The 19449-nt window shown below is 42.9% G+C and overlaps 1 protein-coding gene across 2 annotated transcripts in view; it reads left to right on the top strand.

The window, feature by feature from the left end:
* The window catches only part of necab2 (N-terminal EF-hand calcium binding protein 2), a 183304-nt gene that overhangs the window by 98755 nt on the left and 65100 nt on the right, over positions 1 to 19449 (top strand). For both annotated transcript variants that reach the window (XM_061246264.1, XM_061246263.1), the window contains exon 8: positions 5460 to 5539. In XM_061246264.1, the coding sequence (XP_061102248.1) occupies positions 5460 to 5539 (80 nt within the window). The remainder of the gene's footprint in view (positions 1 to 5459; positions 5540 to 19449) is intronic.

Genomic DNA, 19449 nt, shown 5'->3' with positions numbered 1-19449 from the left:
TTCCGTGTTCGGCCGCGGAGCCTCCGTATCTTGGGCAGAGTGTTCCGGCGGGCCGCAGGCGGCTTGGCGTCTCGTTGCGTTTGGGCTAGCAGCGCTCTCCACCGGGACGGGTTCTCGTGGACGGGGGCGGGGCACCTGCCGGGTCCAGAGCCAAGTTAGAACAGACGTGCGAGTCAGCGGAGACGCTCCGCTCCATCTCCATGGTTACAGCGGCTGTGTGTCTTTGTGATGCACGCTCTCACACTCACACACACTCGTAGGCAAACACACACACACACACACACACACACATACAAGCAGGAGCATGCACACACACACACACACGCACACAGGAGCATGAACACACACACACACACATATACACGCACGAGCATGCACACACACACACATACACGCACGCACACACACACACACACACATGCACATACACACACATACACGCAGGGGCATGCACACACACATGCACATACACACACATACACGCAGGGGCATGCACACACACACAAACGCACGCAGGAGCATGAAAACACACACATATATGCACGAGCATGCACACACACACACACGCACATACACACACATACAAGCAGGGGCATGCACACACACACACATACACGCAGGAGCATGTACACACACACACACATGCTATTTGGATGTTTTGTTTTCACATGTGAAAATTGTTGTTCACGTTTGAAAAAGTCAGTCACAGTCAGAACATGCGGAATTTCTTCTGATTTCATGTCACATTGCTTGTCTTTGCATGTGAATACTTCAGTCACATGTGAAAATGTTCAATTCACATGTGAAACTGTGATGTCCAAATGCAAAAAAGGCATGTACACATACACATACGCGTTGTAAAACCCCACAGCTAACCCAATGACGGAATTTAGCGGGGGCCGAAGGGGGATTTGCGTGCTTCTCCTTCTGGCGTTGCTGGGAGAACATTAGTTGGGTTAATTATTATCCTCCGTACAAGAACAGAGCACAATTATGTTTAAGAATATACCGGGTCCGTTGCCATGGGTCGGATATGGATTGACCTGCCCCATATCCCGCTTATAGCTGGCCAGAAACGGATCAGTACAATTCTTAATATTCTCCGTTCTCAAACGGGGCCGTATTGTACGCTTAGTGGTTACTATAGTTTTACTCGTTTATCTGACTAAAATATAATTTAGAAATTTGGGTTTGCAACTTACGCGGACCTCGGGAGTGATTACATTCGACTTGTACCTGCGCCACCATTACTCAATAGATGCTCCCGGGATTAGCATTACTGCTGAAATCTCAGTTTGGTGGAGAACTCAGAGGCTGAGGGTCCAATCAACGCAATACATGCAAACCTGCCATGATATTTGCGAGCCCAGGTCAGCGTAGCATTGTCTGGGCTCCTTAGAGCTAATTTGGCAGGAACCAGCCGTAACGCCCATGGGTTCCCTTCGCACCAGATTACAAGAGCCTTGCGTCGCCCGACCCTTTAAGGGACAGAAATTGCTGGCCTCACAACTTAGAACTATCACAGGTGTACCGCCCCGCCGATCGGTCGGTCTTTTGGCCACCATTTCCCCCTGAGTATTTCAGTTGTAATTTAGGCTGAAAAGATACAAGATGAATTAGAGTCATGGAGATCACGCAAGTTACAAGCGAAATAGTTTATTTGCAGACAGGTAGGCAGTTAACGTAGAATATCACAATCAAGTATAAAATACACAAATTAAGAATAGAGATAGAGTAAATAATCATACCTAGCCTGCTTGGACTACACACAAACACAGAGTATAGAATATGCCGTGTGGAAAGTCGAATACGATCTTCCTGCTACTTACATACACGTACAATATGCTGTGTGGGAAGTCGAATACGATCTTCCACTGCTACACATACATACATACATACATACATACATACATACACAAGACATGTTGTGTGGGAAGTCGAATACGATCTTCCCAGATTGGTCTGTCTCCCTTGCTTTTATGCCAAATCATACGTTTGAAACCAGGCGGCAGTGCCATAAATCAACCTGGAGGGGTGGTCAAATCTGGAATTTAGACCCCCACCGTTGGGGTTTGTTGAGTAGGGAAAATGAGATGATTACCAGGAGAGGACGTGTAGGTTTTCCCTTGGGATACTGAAACTATAGTTTATTAAATTCCATTTGGTATGAAATGTATCTCATCCGATTCCTTGATTTTATCAGATCACATCCATACCAAACAGATTACCCTTATGTTTTATTATGTTGCAGTTATCATGAAACTTCCCTCCTGATTATCCATTTTACATGCAATTCCTGTTACCATTACATAAGACTTAATGCAATAATACAAGGATCACATGGGCAATGTTTTCAAGGTGTTACCGGGTCTATTTACTATCTTAATAGCAGTTTTGAATATTTAATCTAAGAGAGCAGTCACCGGTGTAATGACAGCAGTGCCCAAATGAGGGCACTGTGGCATTGTCCGGAGTCTTCCCCCTTGGAAGTGACCAGGTATGGGGTCACAGGGAGGTCACCAATGTTCGGGAGGATTCTTTTCCCATGACCCAACTGGCCTTGGACCACTCATACATCTTAACTCCCCAACAGGTAGTCTAAACAACATTGAAACCCCAGCTCTCAGGCCCCTCACACATGGCAGCCCTTCCTGACCTTAACCACTATGCTACAGGCCACCCCATCATATCTATGAATGCTGTAGTTGGGAGTTTTCATGATAACTGCATTATGCTGTAAATATGTCTTTGTGCCTCTCATGGTAATATACCTTTTGGATAAACCTGATTTGGGTGAATGAAAGGAAAGGAGACATTCCAGACTGTTTGGTTTCTTTTCCTTATCTCCGAAATCCAGGCCTTGACCCTAAAAGTGAGTCACCCATCTATAATTTACAGCCAGGCCCACCCGGCAGGGGGCTAAAACACATGGCTTCTACAGAGACAACGTTTGCCCAGTTTCCCCTCGGCTCCTGAATGGTTGTGATATCAAAGGTAGACTGTTACAAAAACTAGACCATTACACCAGTCGCACTGAACCAATCAGAATAACACCAAACATCAACATATTCTGACCTGGGATGATCATGAAACATCTTTATACCATCTCCAGTACTCCTGTACTCAAATCCTGTAGGAATGTGAGAAAAGGGGGGCCCCCAGGGCCTAAGAAGGTGCCTCTAAGAATCCTTCTCTAGCTCTCCCCCACAGGCATGTGTGCCAACGGTGGGGGCTAACAATGTATGCTCCAGGAGAGGGAAGTCAGCAAGCTGACCAGCGCATGAGACCAAATGTTACTTATGACTGGCTTACAGCGTACAAGTACACATATCCTACAGATGCACCCTACAGACGCACGCACACACCATAGATACAAACCTGCACACACACGCACACACACACACAGTGCCATCTCCGTAGACTAATTGGCTTGCCACCACACATGGTAATGATGTCACAGAGCCGGAAATGCTTTTTCATCACTAATTGGGTATCTGTCATGATACATCTGTCATGGAAGAGGAAGAAGAATTTTAAGGTTTAGTTTTATTTAGTTATTCCCCATATTTCACCATGACGGCACTTTACAGGGCACAGCGTTCGCTCTGGCTCCTGTTCGCGAGTCTGTTGACCTTCGCTGAGCAGCTCAAATGTTTTTTTGTTTGTTTTTTGAAATCCTTTATTTAACCAGGGAAAGTCAGTTGGGAACATGGTCTCTTTTGTAAGGATGTCCTGGGAGAAATGCCAGAGAGAGAGAGAGAGAGAGAGAGAGCACTTGCACCCATCTCCAAGTAAGTGGCAGGATCCATGTTTCCACTGTCAGCTGAAAGCCTGAGGAAGCTACACCTTCAGCCTCAAACAACTCCAACATAAATCCAGTGTAACACCAACAATGCAACGTGACTCTAACGTAGCTCTGGCGTAACTGTAATGTAACTCTGACGTAACTGTACCATAACTCCGACATAATGGCAATGTAACACTAACGTAACTCCCTCCCGCCCCACACCTTTTCCCTGTTCCCGTTACGTAAAATAGCCCCACCCTTAACCGTGACTGAACGTCATGACCATACCTGACTCCAAAGGGAACTAAAGAGGGGCCAAAAGTGTGAGTTTTTCCCCCAAGAGTGCACACAAAAATGAAGCTCCACCAATGCTTTTGGAGTGTGCTGGCTAGCCCTGCCTCAGCATGGCCAGGGAAATAGGGCTACTGTTTCAGAAGCTACTGTTTTCCGACTGGGGCATCGCAAACGTAAAGATTGTGCAGCGAAACACTGCTCATTTGATGCATGCCACAAGCCTTTCACCCATCCATCCAGCCCTTACAGGTGCTGTAGACAGGAAATAAAAGCATGCGCAGCAGGAAATGACCTCAGGAGCACAGTGTTCAGTGCATGTCATTGTACAGTAAGTCAGAGAGACAAAAAACAGGGGTAACGCCCCTGGAGCAGGGTTTAAGGGCCTTGCTTAATGGCCAAATGGCGGGGTTCTTTTTTTCATTGTAGGGACCCAACTTAATCTCTCTAGACGCAGGCCGGTGTCCCTCTACAGTGGCCAGGGGAACACCCTACCTCGAGGCCATAGGCCACCATGCCGCCCTGTTCATGTCTGTAACGTCCACCTCTGCTGATTGGTTTTAATCTGCGTGGATTACGCTGTCATTGTCATTGGTTGGGCGGCAGGGGGAACCCTGGCCACTGTCTCTATGGATACGCAGTATCTGTATCAGACCTGCTGATTGGATGATGGGGTATCTGGTGTGTGCCAGCCAGCAGGACGCTGTTGGCTGTCGTTATCCTTGGCTTACATTGCTAAGGCTGTTGCACTATTGTTCAAGACACTAGGTTAGGTCACAGTGTCTGGCTGAGAAGACTGAACATTATACATTCAACTATCTCATGGAAAACAATATTGACAGTGAATAAACACCATTTAATGGAGGGAAAACTACTGTATATATTTGTATCAAAACTGCTAACTATAACCTCTTTTATGGGATGAGATCTTGCCATTATTCTGCATGACTTTGAGACTTTTAATACTTTCTTGAAAAAAGACCCACTGATATCCTGTAAAATCAGAGTTTTTTTGCCAAACATTACCATAAAAATTGTATTATCCGTTACAGTGTAATGTTGTTATGATTTTAAAGTCGTAATAGTGATGCTGTGTTCCTGGTGTCACACCATACAGAGTGTACCATAATGATGTGGGTACCATGATCATGTCATCCAGAGATACTCAATCTTATCCAGAAAGGGCTGGTGGGTGCAGGCTTTTGTGATCAAGCTCTTTTAACAGAGACTCTAGTGGCTGATGAGTAGACCCGGGCATGTAACTGCTTGGTTGGAACAGAAGCCAGCACCCACACTGGCCCTTTCTGCGTATGATTGCGGGCCCCTGATGTAGTCAACGCAGAAGAGGGAGCACTAACCTGTATCTGATTGGCCCTCTCAGGACCCGTGGAGGTGAGGAAGGAGGGGCTTGAGGCACAGATCAACCGCCTGGCCGAGCTGATTGGACGGCTGGAGAACAAGGTATGCCCGCCCCCTTTTCCCAACCAACCACAACATTCCTCCAATTCCCGGAAGGCCATGGCTGTCTCGTTCTCCTCTTTGTGCATATCGCGCACTCTCAATTTGTGTCTGCTTTTTAGACTTTTTTTAACCTACTTCTTGGAATAATTCTGGTCATAATTCACTCCAGGTCATCATTGCTGATTGTAATTCAATGCAGTCATAAATTTACCCTGGAAGTACAGTAATGTTCTCTTGGGGTACAAATGAGTACATTTTCCAAGCACAAAAAGGTACAGATTAATTATATATTGCTGGCTAGGCGTACAATTTTATCTACCTACTGCATAGGGCAGCGACAAGCATTACGCCCTTCTCAAAACCTTCTCAAAAAGTTAACCCCTTCCCATCGGGGGCAAAAGGGTCAGAATTCACGTAAATCAATGTCCTGCTTAATTACAAGTTATGTACAGGAAAAATAAGCAGACTAAAGGATCGCTACCGGAATACCTTCACAGGGCTGGCATGAGCAGAGCTGGAGCACTCAAATGCCTTTGCGTTTTTCACAACCTAGTCTGCCCGCTGAGCCACTGCACTTCCCCAACATACCAGAGGTGATGTACCTTTGAGGCAGAGAGTTTCTTGCTGGCTGTGTTTCACCCACCCCACAAGGCCTACGCTATTGTTCAATTCAACATCTTTATGGGCTTGGTTGGTTCTGGAATGCTCAGGCCTTCATTTGGGCAGTTGGGCATAGATGGACAGAGGGAGACAGAGTTAAACCAAGTTGAAACCAAGTTATCAATTTTGATTGACAATTGTGGAACAAATCCAATCTATTGCTGTCTTTATCTCTTTTTTCACGTGCTTCTCAATGTCTACAACCAACTACAACCACACGCACACACGCAAACATACACACACGTGCACATACCCCATCACACACACATGCACATACCAATGCAATATCACACACACACACACTCATTTACATTTACATTTACATTTTATTCATTTGGCAGACGCTTTTAATCCAAAGCGACTTACAAGTGCATAGGTTCTACCACAAGTCAAAGCATCACATCCAGAACTAGAAAAATACACCTGGACTGCTGTTCTAAACATATAGTCGTCATATAAGTGCAATATTTTATTTTATTTTATTTTTTTATTTTATTTTTTTTTTTTGGGGGGGGGGGGGGGGGGGTTAGACAGGGATAGGGGTATCAGAAGGGGGGGCGGGGTAAATCAGGAGGGGGGACTAAGGTAGAGTTTGAAGAGGTGTGTTTTGAGTCTGCGTCGAAATAGGGGGAGGGATTCTGCTGTCCTGACAGTGGTAGGCAAGTCATTCCACCACTGAGGAACCAGAACGGAAAACAGGCGTGAACGTGCAGCTCGACCGCCAGGTGCCCGTAGAGAGGGAATCGTAAGGCGACCAGAGCTGGCAGACCTGAGTGGTCTAGCTGGGGAGTAGGGAGTGATCAGGGATTGTATGTAATGTGGGGCAGTCCCCTTAGCAGCCTGAAATGCCAACACTAGGGCCTTGAATCGGAGCCCTGTGTTCCCAATCTCCCTCTTTCACCCACTATGGAAACTAACGTTGTGTTAAATATGTAAAATGTTCATTTATTAACCGCTACTATTGGTTGTGACACTGACTATTTGAGATCCATGCTGCCAAAGATTTCTGTGTGCCAAGCTGCTCTAGATGGGGGCATCCATCATGCTACAGGCCTAAATGGAACATATCTTAGATGGGACAAGGCCAGCGCTTTAGACCCTGGTTTTGTGTGTTTTGCGATGGTGTGTGCTTTGAGATGGGGCAGTTTCGGCTCGCAAGGGATACTATTGGCTCCTGTTTGCATAGGATAAAAGGTGATGAAAGCTATTTCTTAAACACAAAATTTGCATTAACAGTCATGTAGCTGAGGCTCTTACTCGGAGAGTTGTGCCTTGCCAGACAGCTTCGGCGTGTGTGTGTGATCCAGCAGGGCTTGGCACGTAGTGAAAATGAATCCTGCTGGCCAGGAGTTTCTGCTTTAAAAAACAAACAAAAAAAACAAAAAACACAATTCAGCCCTATGATACAGGGCTGCATTACGTCACATTGTGGACGGACTGGAACAATACAACAATGGTTATTTGGTTGATTGCCATTTATTGTGCTGGAACAAGGTCAAAGGTCCTCAACAGAAATCCCCAAGCTTCAACACACAGCAGTTCTCAAGGAAAAGGTCCCCGTTTTCAGGCTGGGCCATCAGGCGACTGTCACTGCAACCAGTACCATCACTGGTCGCAATGGCATTCGGTTTATACTTCATAAATTAATTGTATTTTAAATTAATTAAGGACTGTAGTCTGTCTGGCTTCAGAACTATGAACCCAAGCCACGGACGTTCCAATCAAATTCCTTATTTACTTTGGGGCAGGTTAAACAGAAGAAGGTCGACTGTGGGCAAACAGGTATATAGAAGGCCAGGCAGTTCATAAACGAGAATCCAGGCAGACGGCCGGTAACGAAGCAGACAGATATAACAAAGGAAATCTGATAAGTAGTCATGGTCACAGGCAGAGGGTCAATAACAGAAAGACAGTCCATACAGGCAGATAAACAGAAGCGAAATCCTGAGTCCCAAGAACAGTTGATCAGACACGAACCGACAGGAAATCCAAGATGCGGTAGTCGAAAACAAAACCGGTCAGAACACGGGAAGATCAGACAGGAAAACCCTTGGAGGACATTACAATCTGGCAAAGACTTAACAAAACAGACAGGTTTATATAGACCTGGAAGCAGGGCCTTATTATAAGATCAGGCGATGGGCCACAGCTGAAGTGCTCCAGGGGAGGATTGTCTCCTGCTTAGTCTAATCAACTGTACGTCGCTCTGGATAAGAGCATCTGCCAAATGCGACTAATGTAATGTAATGTAACCTCAGGGTATGGGACTGTTTTGGTAGACCCCAGGGTATGGGGCTGTTTTAATAGCCCCCAGGGTGGGGGTTGTTTTGGCAGACCCTGGCTCTGCTTGTGGAGTAAGAATATCTGGCGAGGCAGTTAAAACAACTCCCCAGAAGTGGAATTGTTACTACTACTAATAATAATAATAATAATAATAATAATAATAAAAATAAGAAGAAGAATTTGTTATTTAGCTGACACTTTCATCCAAAGCAACTTACAGTTCATTAGACTAAGAAGGGTAGGGTCTTGGTCAGGGGTACGACAGCTGCACAGAGCTTATCGTGGCTACACTGGGACTTGAACCACCAACCTTCCCAGTCATGTAGAGTACTGTGCAAAAGTTTTAGGCAGGTGTGAAAAAATGCTTTAAAGTAAGAATGCTTTCAAATATTGAAATGTTAATAGTTTATTTTAATCAATTAAGAAAATGTAAAGTGAGTGAACAGAAGAAAAATCTAAATCAAATCAATATTTGGTGTGATCACCCTTTGCCTTCAAACCAGCATCAATTCTTCTAGCTACACTTGCACAAAATAAGGGATTTTGTAGGCATATAGTCAGGTGTGTGATTAACCAATTCTTCAAACAGGAGCTAATGATCATCAAATTAATATGTAGGTTGAAACACAATAATTAACTGAAACAGAAACAGCTGTGTAGGAGGGTTAATACTGGGTGAGGAACAGCCAATGGAGGTTCCTTGCAAGTTTGGGGCTGCATTTCTGCAAATGGAGTTGGGGATTTGGTCAGAATTAATGCTGAAAAATACAGGCAGATACTTATCCATCATGCAATACCATCCGGGAAGCATCTGATTGGCCCCAAATTTATTCTGCAGCAGGACAACGACCCCAAACATACAGCCAATGTCATTAAGAACTATCTTCAGAGTAAAGAAGAACAAGGAGTCCTGGAAGTGATGGTATGGCCCCCACAGAGCCCTGATCTCAACATCATTGAGGTTGTCTGGGATTACATGAAGAGACAGAAGCATTTGAGGCTGCCTAAATCCACAGAAAAACTGTGGCTAGTTCTCCAAGACATTTGGAACAACCCACCTGCTGAGTTCCTTCAAAACCTGTGTGCCGAGAGGAATTGACTGTTTTGAAGGCAAAGGGTGGTCACACTAAATATTGATTTGATTTAGATTTTTTTTCTGTTCATTCACTTCTTCTGTTCATGCATTTTGTTAATTGATAAAAATAAGATATTAACATTTCTATTTTTGAAAGCATTCTTATTTTACAGAATTTTTTCACACCTGCCTAAAACATTTGTACAGTACTGTACCTTAGCCACTAAGCTAAAGACTGTCCCTATTCTGTTCAAGGAGAACAGCTACCGGCTGTTTTACATAGCCCTACACTAAAGAAAATGGTTCCAGTTGGAACCCTGTGATCCCATAGAGCACTGGTCTCCAACCATGGTTCTGGAGAGCTACTGGGTCTGCTGCTTTTCGCTGTTACTCTGCACTTAATTAATCAATTACAGCAGATGATTACACAGCTAACTCACCTCACCTGGTTACCTGGGTCTCAACAGGGTGCTGATTTTAAGGTGAAAACAAAAACAAACAGACCCAGTAGCTCTCCAGGACCAGGGTTGGTGACCTCTGCCATAGAGGAACCCTATCTAGTTAAAGGGTTCTTTGTCTGGCAAATTTGATCTTTGTATGGGAGTTGTCACACTTTGCCAATAAAGACAAGTGCCTTTGTAGTAATGAACTAGAAATTCTGAAGAAGATTTGGGAGTGCTGTCAGATTGTTATTTTGTTACCAAATAGGAAATGACATTTGCTCTGCTGCTTAGCACATTGTGCAGACCTTGAAAAGTAAAATAAACCACACTTTAAATTTAAAATATTTGACAGAGAAAATGATTTATTTTAGTAATGTATTGTGATACAGTACAGACGAATACAGAATGGTTCAGCAAAACATGGTGCATGAGAGCACATTATGATCTTCATGTTAATAATCAGTACTAACACACTGAGTGACTCTAAAGCATTCATTAGTCAGTGGCTATAAAGATACATTCACCTGAGCTCTCGGACATTACTGAAAAATATAAGGAAATTATTTAAGTGGCTAATTGATCAATACAATCAAATCCAAGCGTTTACAACAGTTTACAACAATTGATTATTTCGCTCAGATGCCATAGTTGATTGTTTTAAAACTACAGATGCAGATGTTTAGATGCCTTGGTTTATGGTTTAAAAACTATGGATGTAGATGTTCAGAACAGAATGTGGGTTACCTTCAGGACTTAAGCCATTTGGTGTAACTTTGTGAACCTTGGTAAATACATTTCAGTAGTGATGTTTAACCCTTGTAGTGTACATTCTGTATACTCCCCTTGTCAAAAATGAATTGAATTTTAAACCCCAAATCTATTTTTCATGAAGAGACAACCTGTCACTCATCACAAACTTTGTCATCAAATGTCAAGTTGATAAAATATCATTGAGGGGGTTTTCTCTGCTGTTAAACATAGTGGCAGGTCATTTTTGACCCTTAAGGCAACGCAAGGGTTAAGCCTCGAGTGTGTGCTACATTAACTTAGTAGGAAAAATCCTTGTCCTGGCTAATAAAACGGGGAATATCTTTTCGGACACCCCGAAAGTAGCCCATTCTCACCAGGGCTGCTTCAATTGCAAAGATGTCCTGTAGGTTCCGGTCTATGTCCTTACAACTAGTGAGTAACTGGTGCATTTCTGGATGAATGCTCCTCAGACGTTCCCCTATATTTGTCAAATCTTCTAAATTGTGTTGACCTTTTCTTTGCATCTTATCGATTCGTTTTTCCCAGTCTTTTTGAAGCAGTCGGTCCATTGATATGTTCACTCCCATTCGGACCTGGTGGATCTTCATGTGCTGATGAAAGGCGAGACCGTGGATGAATATCTTCCACTCTGTCCAACTGTAATTTTGTGTCTCGATTATGCTCTCAAAATGGCTGACCAGCGAGCTGTTGAGTCTTTGTTCGTAGCGATCGGTCTCCTCCTTCATGCGTTGGGGGTCGTTGGCGATCAGTGGGACTAGTTTCAGGTAGTCGGTGATGACGGTCCCGATCTCTGAGCTGTTGCCGTCCTCGCGCTCTCTGAAAATTTGGTGGATGAAATGGGTCGTCCTGGTCTGGTTCTTGGCCTGCTGGGTCAGGATGTCGAACAGGAAGGGCAGGGCCAGAGCCACGACACCCACACCCCCCTGTGTCACCTTTCCGCTCTCTCCCAGAGTGGCACGCAGGCTGTGGTTGAACGTCCCAAACTGCTCTGGAGAGAGGGAGCGGTGCACATCCATGTAGTGGGAGTTCAGATGAGCTGATGAGTTCAGGGAGAGGTAACTGGTGAACGAGTGGTCCATCTAAGGGTCCGGAATCACACCCACTTCCTGACCCAGGCAGTAGACTTGCTGCTGAAGGTAGTATGTGCACTGGCCAATTCCCTCCAAGTTCTCCATTTCTCCTGCTCTCTGTTTCCTCTCTTTCTCAGAGCTGAAATGTATTTAGTCTTTGTCGCTGGGTCTTTGTCTCCTGTGAACCAGCTGTATTTATACTGATCTGAAAGTTTTGCTGTCATTATCAGTCCAAAGTTCAGGGATAAGAACTGACCCAAATCAGCAACAACAAACAAAATAATTCACCAATGTTTCATTTTATTTTCCACAAGCAAATGAATTGTGAGCTGATCGCCTACAATATTGACCCTCATCTCCCCAGATTTCATAACCAGTCGCACACATACTTAGTCTATTCAACTGGTCACAAGTGTCTACACTCTGGTGGTCAGTATGTACAATATTTAAGTAGCTTGAAAATGTGTCAGTTAATCTGTTTCTTTAACTGGGATGTGTGTACAATCTCTCAGTAATGATCATTTTAGTGGACCAGTCACATGGCTCAGGATGTGCACCACACCGCAGTCTGGCCAATAGGTGCCCTGGATTCACCTCCCCCAGGCTCTCCTGACTGCTTTTACCCTGTGTGTGATGACATGACAAACATTACTAATAAAACTAGTGGCAAACTATATAGTTCTTGGTTTAAAAACTACAAATACAGATGTTAAAACTGCATAGTTCTGGGTTTATAAACTACGAATGCAGATATTCAGACTGATAACTTTAGTTAGCTGGACAGCCGCCTAATTATGTCCTCTTCACCCTGTGCCCATTCTCTGCTCCAAAGACTATGACTTATCCTTTCAAAATGGGAGCTTTTGCAATAATAACAGGAAGATGCTTTTTACCAACACAATATTGTACACCAATCAGGTCATACCTGTATGTTGTTTGAATCCCCCGTGGAGCAATGTGGAGTCTTGCTCAAGGGCACACCAGCTGCACAGAGCTTATTGTAGCTACACTGGGGCTTGAACCACCAACCTTCCCAGTCACGTACCATAGCCACTAGGCTGCCCCTACTCTGTTCAAGGAGAACAACTACCTCTGTTTTACATAGCCCTACACAAAAAAAAAATGGATCCAATAGGAACCCTATGATTCCATGGAGGAGCTTTATCTAGTTAAAGGGTTCTTTGTCTGGCAAATTTGGTCTTTTTATGGGAGTTTTCACACTTCACATCTTTGACAAATGGTTCCATAAAGACCTAAAAAAGGTTCCTCTATGAAATCTTACTAAGATTGTATCATTAAAAAGCTTGTAGATGCTAGCTCAGTGACTCATCATGGATGGGAAAGGGTATATTTTTTCATATAAACTTGCTGGTGGTTCAACTGCATGAATACCTGGACATCAGAATTATGTTTATCCCTTTGCTGTGGGGCAGCTGGAAGCTGTAGTTCTGAGATTTAAAATGTGGAGTGAGATCTAACCAACAGTGGACTTCATATCCCTAAAGGCCTAGGCCAAGGCATATTGTTGCTCATCACTATACATTATTGTGTATTTAATTATCTCACGTTTCTAAAATGTATGACACTGTTACAAAATATCTGACATTCGCTCTGCTACTAAGGCAATGTAGCTCATTGTGAAGACCTTTAAAGGAAAATAAAAATACATTATTTATAGAGATGATTTATTGTCAATAATGATTTATTTTAATATTGTTTTATCATGTGTAATCAAATTTTTTTGCACATACAGAACAGAATAATACAGAATGATTCAGCTAGGCATGGTGCATGAGAGCGTTTTATGATCTCTGTGTGAATAATCAGTACTAACACTGACTTTAGCATTTATTATTCAGCCTGCATATTATGGAAAAAATATAAGCAATGGAAGCAAATCCAAGCATTTACAACAGATTACAAAAATTGATTCTTTTTTTTTGGTCTGGAATTCGATCCATGTTCCAGTCCGCAAAAGACATGGTGTGGAAGAGGTCTATCATAGGACCCGACTGTCTGCAAAGATCACAGTTTAAAAACTATGCAGATATTCAAACCCCTTCGTTTTTTGGTTTAATAATTACAAATGTAGATGTTCAAACAAACAAAACATGGGTTACCTTCAGGACTGAGGTCAATCAGTGTAACTTTGTGAACCTTGTTAAAGACATTTCCGTAGTGATGTTTAAGCCTAGAGCGTGTGCTACATTTACTTAGTAGAAAAAGTCCTCGTCCTGGCTAATTAAATGGGGAGCATTTTTTCCGATGTCCCAAAAGTAGGCCGCTCCCGTGAAGGCTAATTCATATATAAAGAGCTCCTGTAGGTTCCGGTCTATGTCCTTACAACCAGTGAGTAACTGGTGCTTTTCTGGACGGATGGTCCTCAGACGTTCCGCTATATTTGTAAAATCTTCTAAATTGCGTTTCAGACCTTTTGTATCCATGTTATTGATTATATCGTTCCAGTCTTTTTCAATCAGTCGGTCCGCTGATATGTTCGCTCCCATTTGGACCTGGTGGATCATCATGCGCTGATGAAAGGCGAGACCGTGGATGAATATATTCCACTCTGTCCAACTGTCATTTTGTGTCTCAATTATGCTCCCAAAATGGCTGACCAGCGAGCTGTTAAGTCTTTGTTCGTAGCGATCGGTCTCCTCCTTCATGCGTTGGGGGTCGTTGGCGATCAGCGGGACTAGTTTCAGGTAGTCGGTGATGACGGTCCCGATCTCTGAGCTGTTGTCGTCCTCGCGCTCTCTGAAAATTTGGTGGATGAAATGGGTCGTCCCGGTCTGGTTCTTGGCCTGCTGGGTCAGGATGTCGAACAGGAAGGACAGGGCCAGAGCCACCACGCCCACACCCCCCTGTGTCACCTTTCCGCTCTCTCCCAGAGTGGCCCACAGGCTGTGGTTGAACGTCCCAAACTGCTCTGGAGAGAGGGAGCGGTGCACATCCATGTAGTGGGAGTTCAGATGAGCTGATGAGTTCAGGGAGAGGTAACCGGTGAACGAGCGGTCCATTTGAGGGTCCGGAATCACACCCACATCCCGACCCAGCTGGTACGCTTCAGAGCATTCACTGTTTCCCATTTTCCTGCTGTCAATGTGACACTGAGCAGCTGTATATATACCGTCAGGAAGTTGTATAATCAATATCAGTCCAAAGTTTAGTGATAAAAACTCACCAAAATCTGAAAAAAGACTGTCCTCCCATTATTGGCGGTAATAAGAGCGTTTTGCAGTAGTAACAGGAAGAATTGTGCATTTAACATTTACATTTAAGTGCATATTTAACATTTACATTGAGAAAATTGAGAAATGTGATGTCTTTACTGTTCCAAATGAAACAGTTATGGGGGAGAAGTTTTGTTTACATATAATCATCCAGGATGACAATCCTGTACTTGTTAATGGAATCTGATAATAATTTTATTCATGTCAAAAGAAATTCAGTCCCACCAATTATGTCAAAGATTGCATTCGATATAATATAAAAAATGAGATCTTTGCTTTGAGTATAATCTCTTAATCATCTGACCATGAAACCAATATTGGAGGTATTAAAATCAAGTTAATTTAAGTCGCCATTCTCGAGTTAGTGTGGTTTATATTGCACAATAAAATTAAAGTTTTTATATACAGTATATCTTTAGCTGCTGTTTGAGGTACAACCCAATCCGTTACATAAATAAAGTACTATATCTGTTTTAATTGGCATTACACTGAAATCTGGCTCAGGACAAGTTTTTCTTGGTCAGCCGTTACTAAAGGTAAGATAACAATTTATTGAAATAAAAAAATATATAATGTGTTCTCATTGTATAAACTCATATGTTGTAATTAAATACAAATCCACCATTTTGCAATAGCTGAATGTACGGAATACAGATTTTAAGCTGTGTGAAAGCACTCGGACGCGGCTTGTAATACTTTTCAAACAATCACCCGATTATGTTTTATTTGTATAAATTTTTTTCATGAGAGACGCTACAGACTAATACAGAATGATTCAGCAGGACATGATGCATGAGTTGACATTATGATCTCTGTATTATTAATAGGAAGTCACACACTGAGTGACTGTAAAGCATTCATGATTCAGTAGCTATAAGTGAGACCGGGGCACAAACCAACATGGGGCTTGTTGAAACATGGAGATTTTGCATAGTTGCATTTGCACAAGAATTCTTTTTGGTTTGTTTTCACTCGTATTATAGCAGCCTACTTCTCGTGTGCAAGTGGCAGGCCGATTTCAATCATTGGGTTATTACCAAATCTTTGTTTTAGCACCCTGAAAGTAATGTTCTTTCACCAAAATGTTTTTCACTTAACTGATGATGTGTGAATGCCACAGACTCCAAATATACGTAATTTAATTAACTGTCTTGTGGGTTATGATGCAGTATAGCTTTGGCACATTTCATTAGCAAGCAGAGACTGTGAGCCACGCAGGAGTACAATTAGCGCAGCTGTGTTCCAACATGCCCCTGCGTATTATAAATGCCTCAGTGACAGTAACTTTTAATGTAACATTGAATCTTCCATGTGTACCATGCACTTATTCCATCCCATTTAGCACTCGCTCTTATCAATTTCTTCCCAGGCATTCATTGCATATTAAAGTCACCTACACAAAATGTAGACCATTTCAACAGGACAACTATCAGATGAAAACTGTAAACGGTAAGGAATGCTAATTTCACCAACCTTTGACTTGTATTAAAACAAAGTATTTCCCTGTCCGTTTTCAAACATTTTTGATGCTGTTTAAACTTACCCCAGAGCTGCTGCAACATGGCCCATAGTCGTGGCATGTTGGACCAGTTTCACTCCTGCAACTTTCGACTGAGACGTAATCACCAGAAATGTCCCAGAACTGTATCTTTGGTCTATAGTCATAGCAAAGACATGTATCTTCTTTCAGGATGAAAAATATTTGCTCTAATATGTGTAAAAAAAGTTTTTATTGAAAGCTTTGGTTGTTCCCCAGTCTCCTCGACTGTAATGATTTAAGTGGTTAGTTGTTCAGTTTGATCCACGTTGCATTCAGTAGTCGGTTAAACAAGATTAAGATAAGATTAGTTAACATGAGTGACCGAGAACCCAGCATGAAGCTTGTTTATCTAACCTGATTGAGGCTTGATAGGGACAAGATTGGGACTAGAAAAATGCATTCTTTGCTAGGGTTTAGGATATTTTGAGACCCTGGAATTATAAGGTTCTCACTGACATCTTTCACAAAAATGGGTTGAAATGAATGAAATGTTTGCTGTATATGGCACTAAATATATGCGTGAGGTCTTACACAAATATACTCTGTTAAAGTATAAAAACTTGCTAAATGTAAAAGGTAGTATCTGCTGGGAGCCTACTCACTTTGGTAAGCTTAACATCTCAAAATAACTCAGAATGCAGATAGAATCTTATAATTCCAAGGTCACATTTTGCTGTAATAGTAAAGAACAGTTTGTATAGTACAGGAAGTTAAGTAACATTAATACGGTAACTTTTGAAACAAATGTTTATATTAGAATTATCCTTTTTTTGGTCAGCCGTTGTATAAGCAGCTTCGCCAATTGACTTCCTCTGCATCGAGCATATAAACTGCATAACGTACAGCCCCTCAGTCATTATCCCTAACTTATTAAACCTTATTAATGTTATTACACCTGTGATACTTTAGCCTATATGCTTCATTCACTCATTCTGGCTCATCAGTTGGGTACCATTTGTTTGGTTGCCCGCATAGAAGTGCATAAGTGAAATCCACAACTCAGTCACAAAATCAAAGATGAAGACATGCTCTTTGCACTTGGTGAGTATCTCATGCTTTTCTGGAATAATGCTCATCAGACCTTCAGTAACATTTGTGAATTCAACCAAATGTTTTGGACCGATCTCTTCTCTATTTTCCAGTTCTTCTCCAGCTGTCCTTCCATTGATATATTTCCTCTTATTCGGACCTGGTGGATCATCAAGTGCTGATGAAAGGCGAGACCGTGGATGAATATCTTCCACTCTGTCCAACTGTCATTTTGTGTCTCGATTATGCTCTCGAAATGGCTGACCAGCGAGCTGTTGAGTCTTTGTTCGTAGCGATTGGTCTCCTCCTTCATGCGTTGGGGGTCGTTGGCGATCAGCGGGACTAGTTTCAGGTAGTCGGTGATGACGGTCCCGATCTCTGAGCTGTTGCCGTCCTCGCACTCTCTGAAAATTTGGTGGATGAAATGGGTCATCCCGGTCTGGTTCTTGGCCTGCTGGGTCAGGATGTTGAACAGGAAGGACAGGGCCAGAGCCACCACGCCCACACCCCCCTGTGTCACCTTTCTGCTCTCTCCCAGAGTGGCTCGCAGGCTGTGGTTGAACATCCCAAGCTGCTCTGGAGAGAGGGAGCGGTGCACATCCATGTCGTGGGAGTTGATGAGTTCAGGGAGAGGTAACCGGTGAACGAGCGGTCCATACGAGGGTTCTGAATCACACCCACATCCAGGCCCAGCTGGAACACTTGGTGGCACTCAATGAATTCCATTTTTTCTGATGTCGATCTTACTCTGACCAGCTGTATATATTGTGCCAGGAAGTTGTACAATCAATATCAGTCCAAGGTTCAGTGATAAGAACTGATCAGAAAGAACAAGACTGTCCTCCCATGGCCACTTTTCGTAGTTAATCTGAACAAGATTATTCACAAAAATCTATTTTCCACAAACTAAACACTCATATATACACTCAAAACAACAGAAAAAGTCACACACAATGATGTGTGATCAGGGCATGATATACAGGGTATACCCATGGATAATGAAGGGAATTTAATTTTTTTCATTAACCCAGTTCATTGAATCATTACCAATGGCTTTTCACTGCAGTGTTAAAATGAATTATAATTCTATACTTTATTGAACCCTGTGGGGTCATTTGTCCTCTGCGTTTGACCCATTCTAGTTACTTAGGAGCAGTGGGCAGCCACAGTTCACTGCCCGAGGACAAACTCCTGTTCTGAGGCCAGTGCCTTGGTCAACGGCAGCAGCACACCTAACCTGGCATGCATTGAGTACCCAGAGTAAGCCCACGCAAACTCAGGGAGAATTTAAAGAAAGTATCTGGGATTCAATCTGGGATTTAATCCCAGGACCACCTTTTTGCGAGGCGACAGTGCTCACCACTATGCCACCATGCTGCCAGCCCAAATATATCTTAATCTGGTGCCTTTCATCAACATTTTCAGTATCATCGTTTTCAGCTATCATCAGCTAGCCCTAGACTAACGTCACGGGCCACGCGGCAGCAGTGGGTGCATTGTCCCCATCAAGATATATTAGAACGGTGTATATATATATATATATACACAGTACTGTGCAAAAGTCTTAGGCACCTATATAACATTCTGTACAGATAAGATTCTTTAAAAAATGATTAAATTAAAGGTCCTAAATAAGCGTACTATACATTTTACATTACATTTTAGTAATTTGGCAGAATAGTTAAAAACTGAATTGAATCAATATTTTTTGTGACCACCCTTTGGCTTTAAAACTGCATCACTTCTCTGAGATAACCAACGCTGTCCTGCCTTTCTATAAGACAATCGGCTGGGAGGTTGTTCCAA

Source organism: Conger conger, chromosome 6 (genome assembly GCF_963514075.1).
Source record: "Conger conger chromosome 6, fConCon1.1, whole genome shotgun sequence".
Lineage (NCBI taxonomy): Eukaryota > Metazoa > Chordata > Actinopteri > Anguilliformes > Congridae > Conger > Conger conger.
Note: the sequence above shows the minus strand (reverse complement) of the source record. Positions and strands in the feature narration are given on the sequence as shown.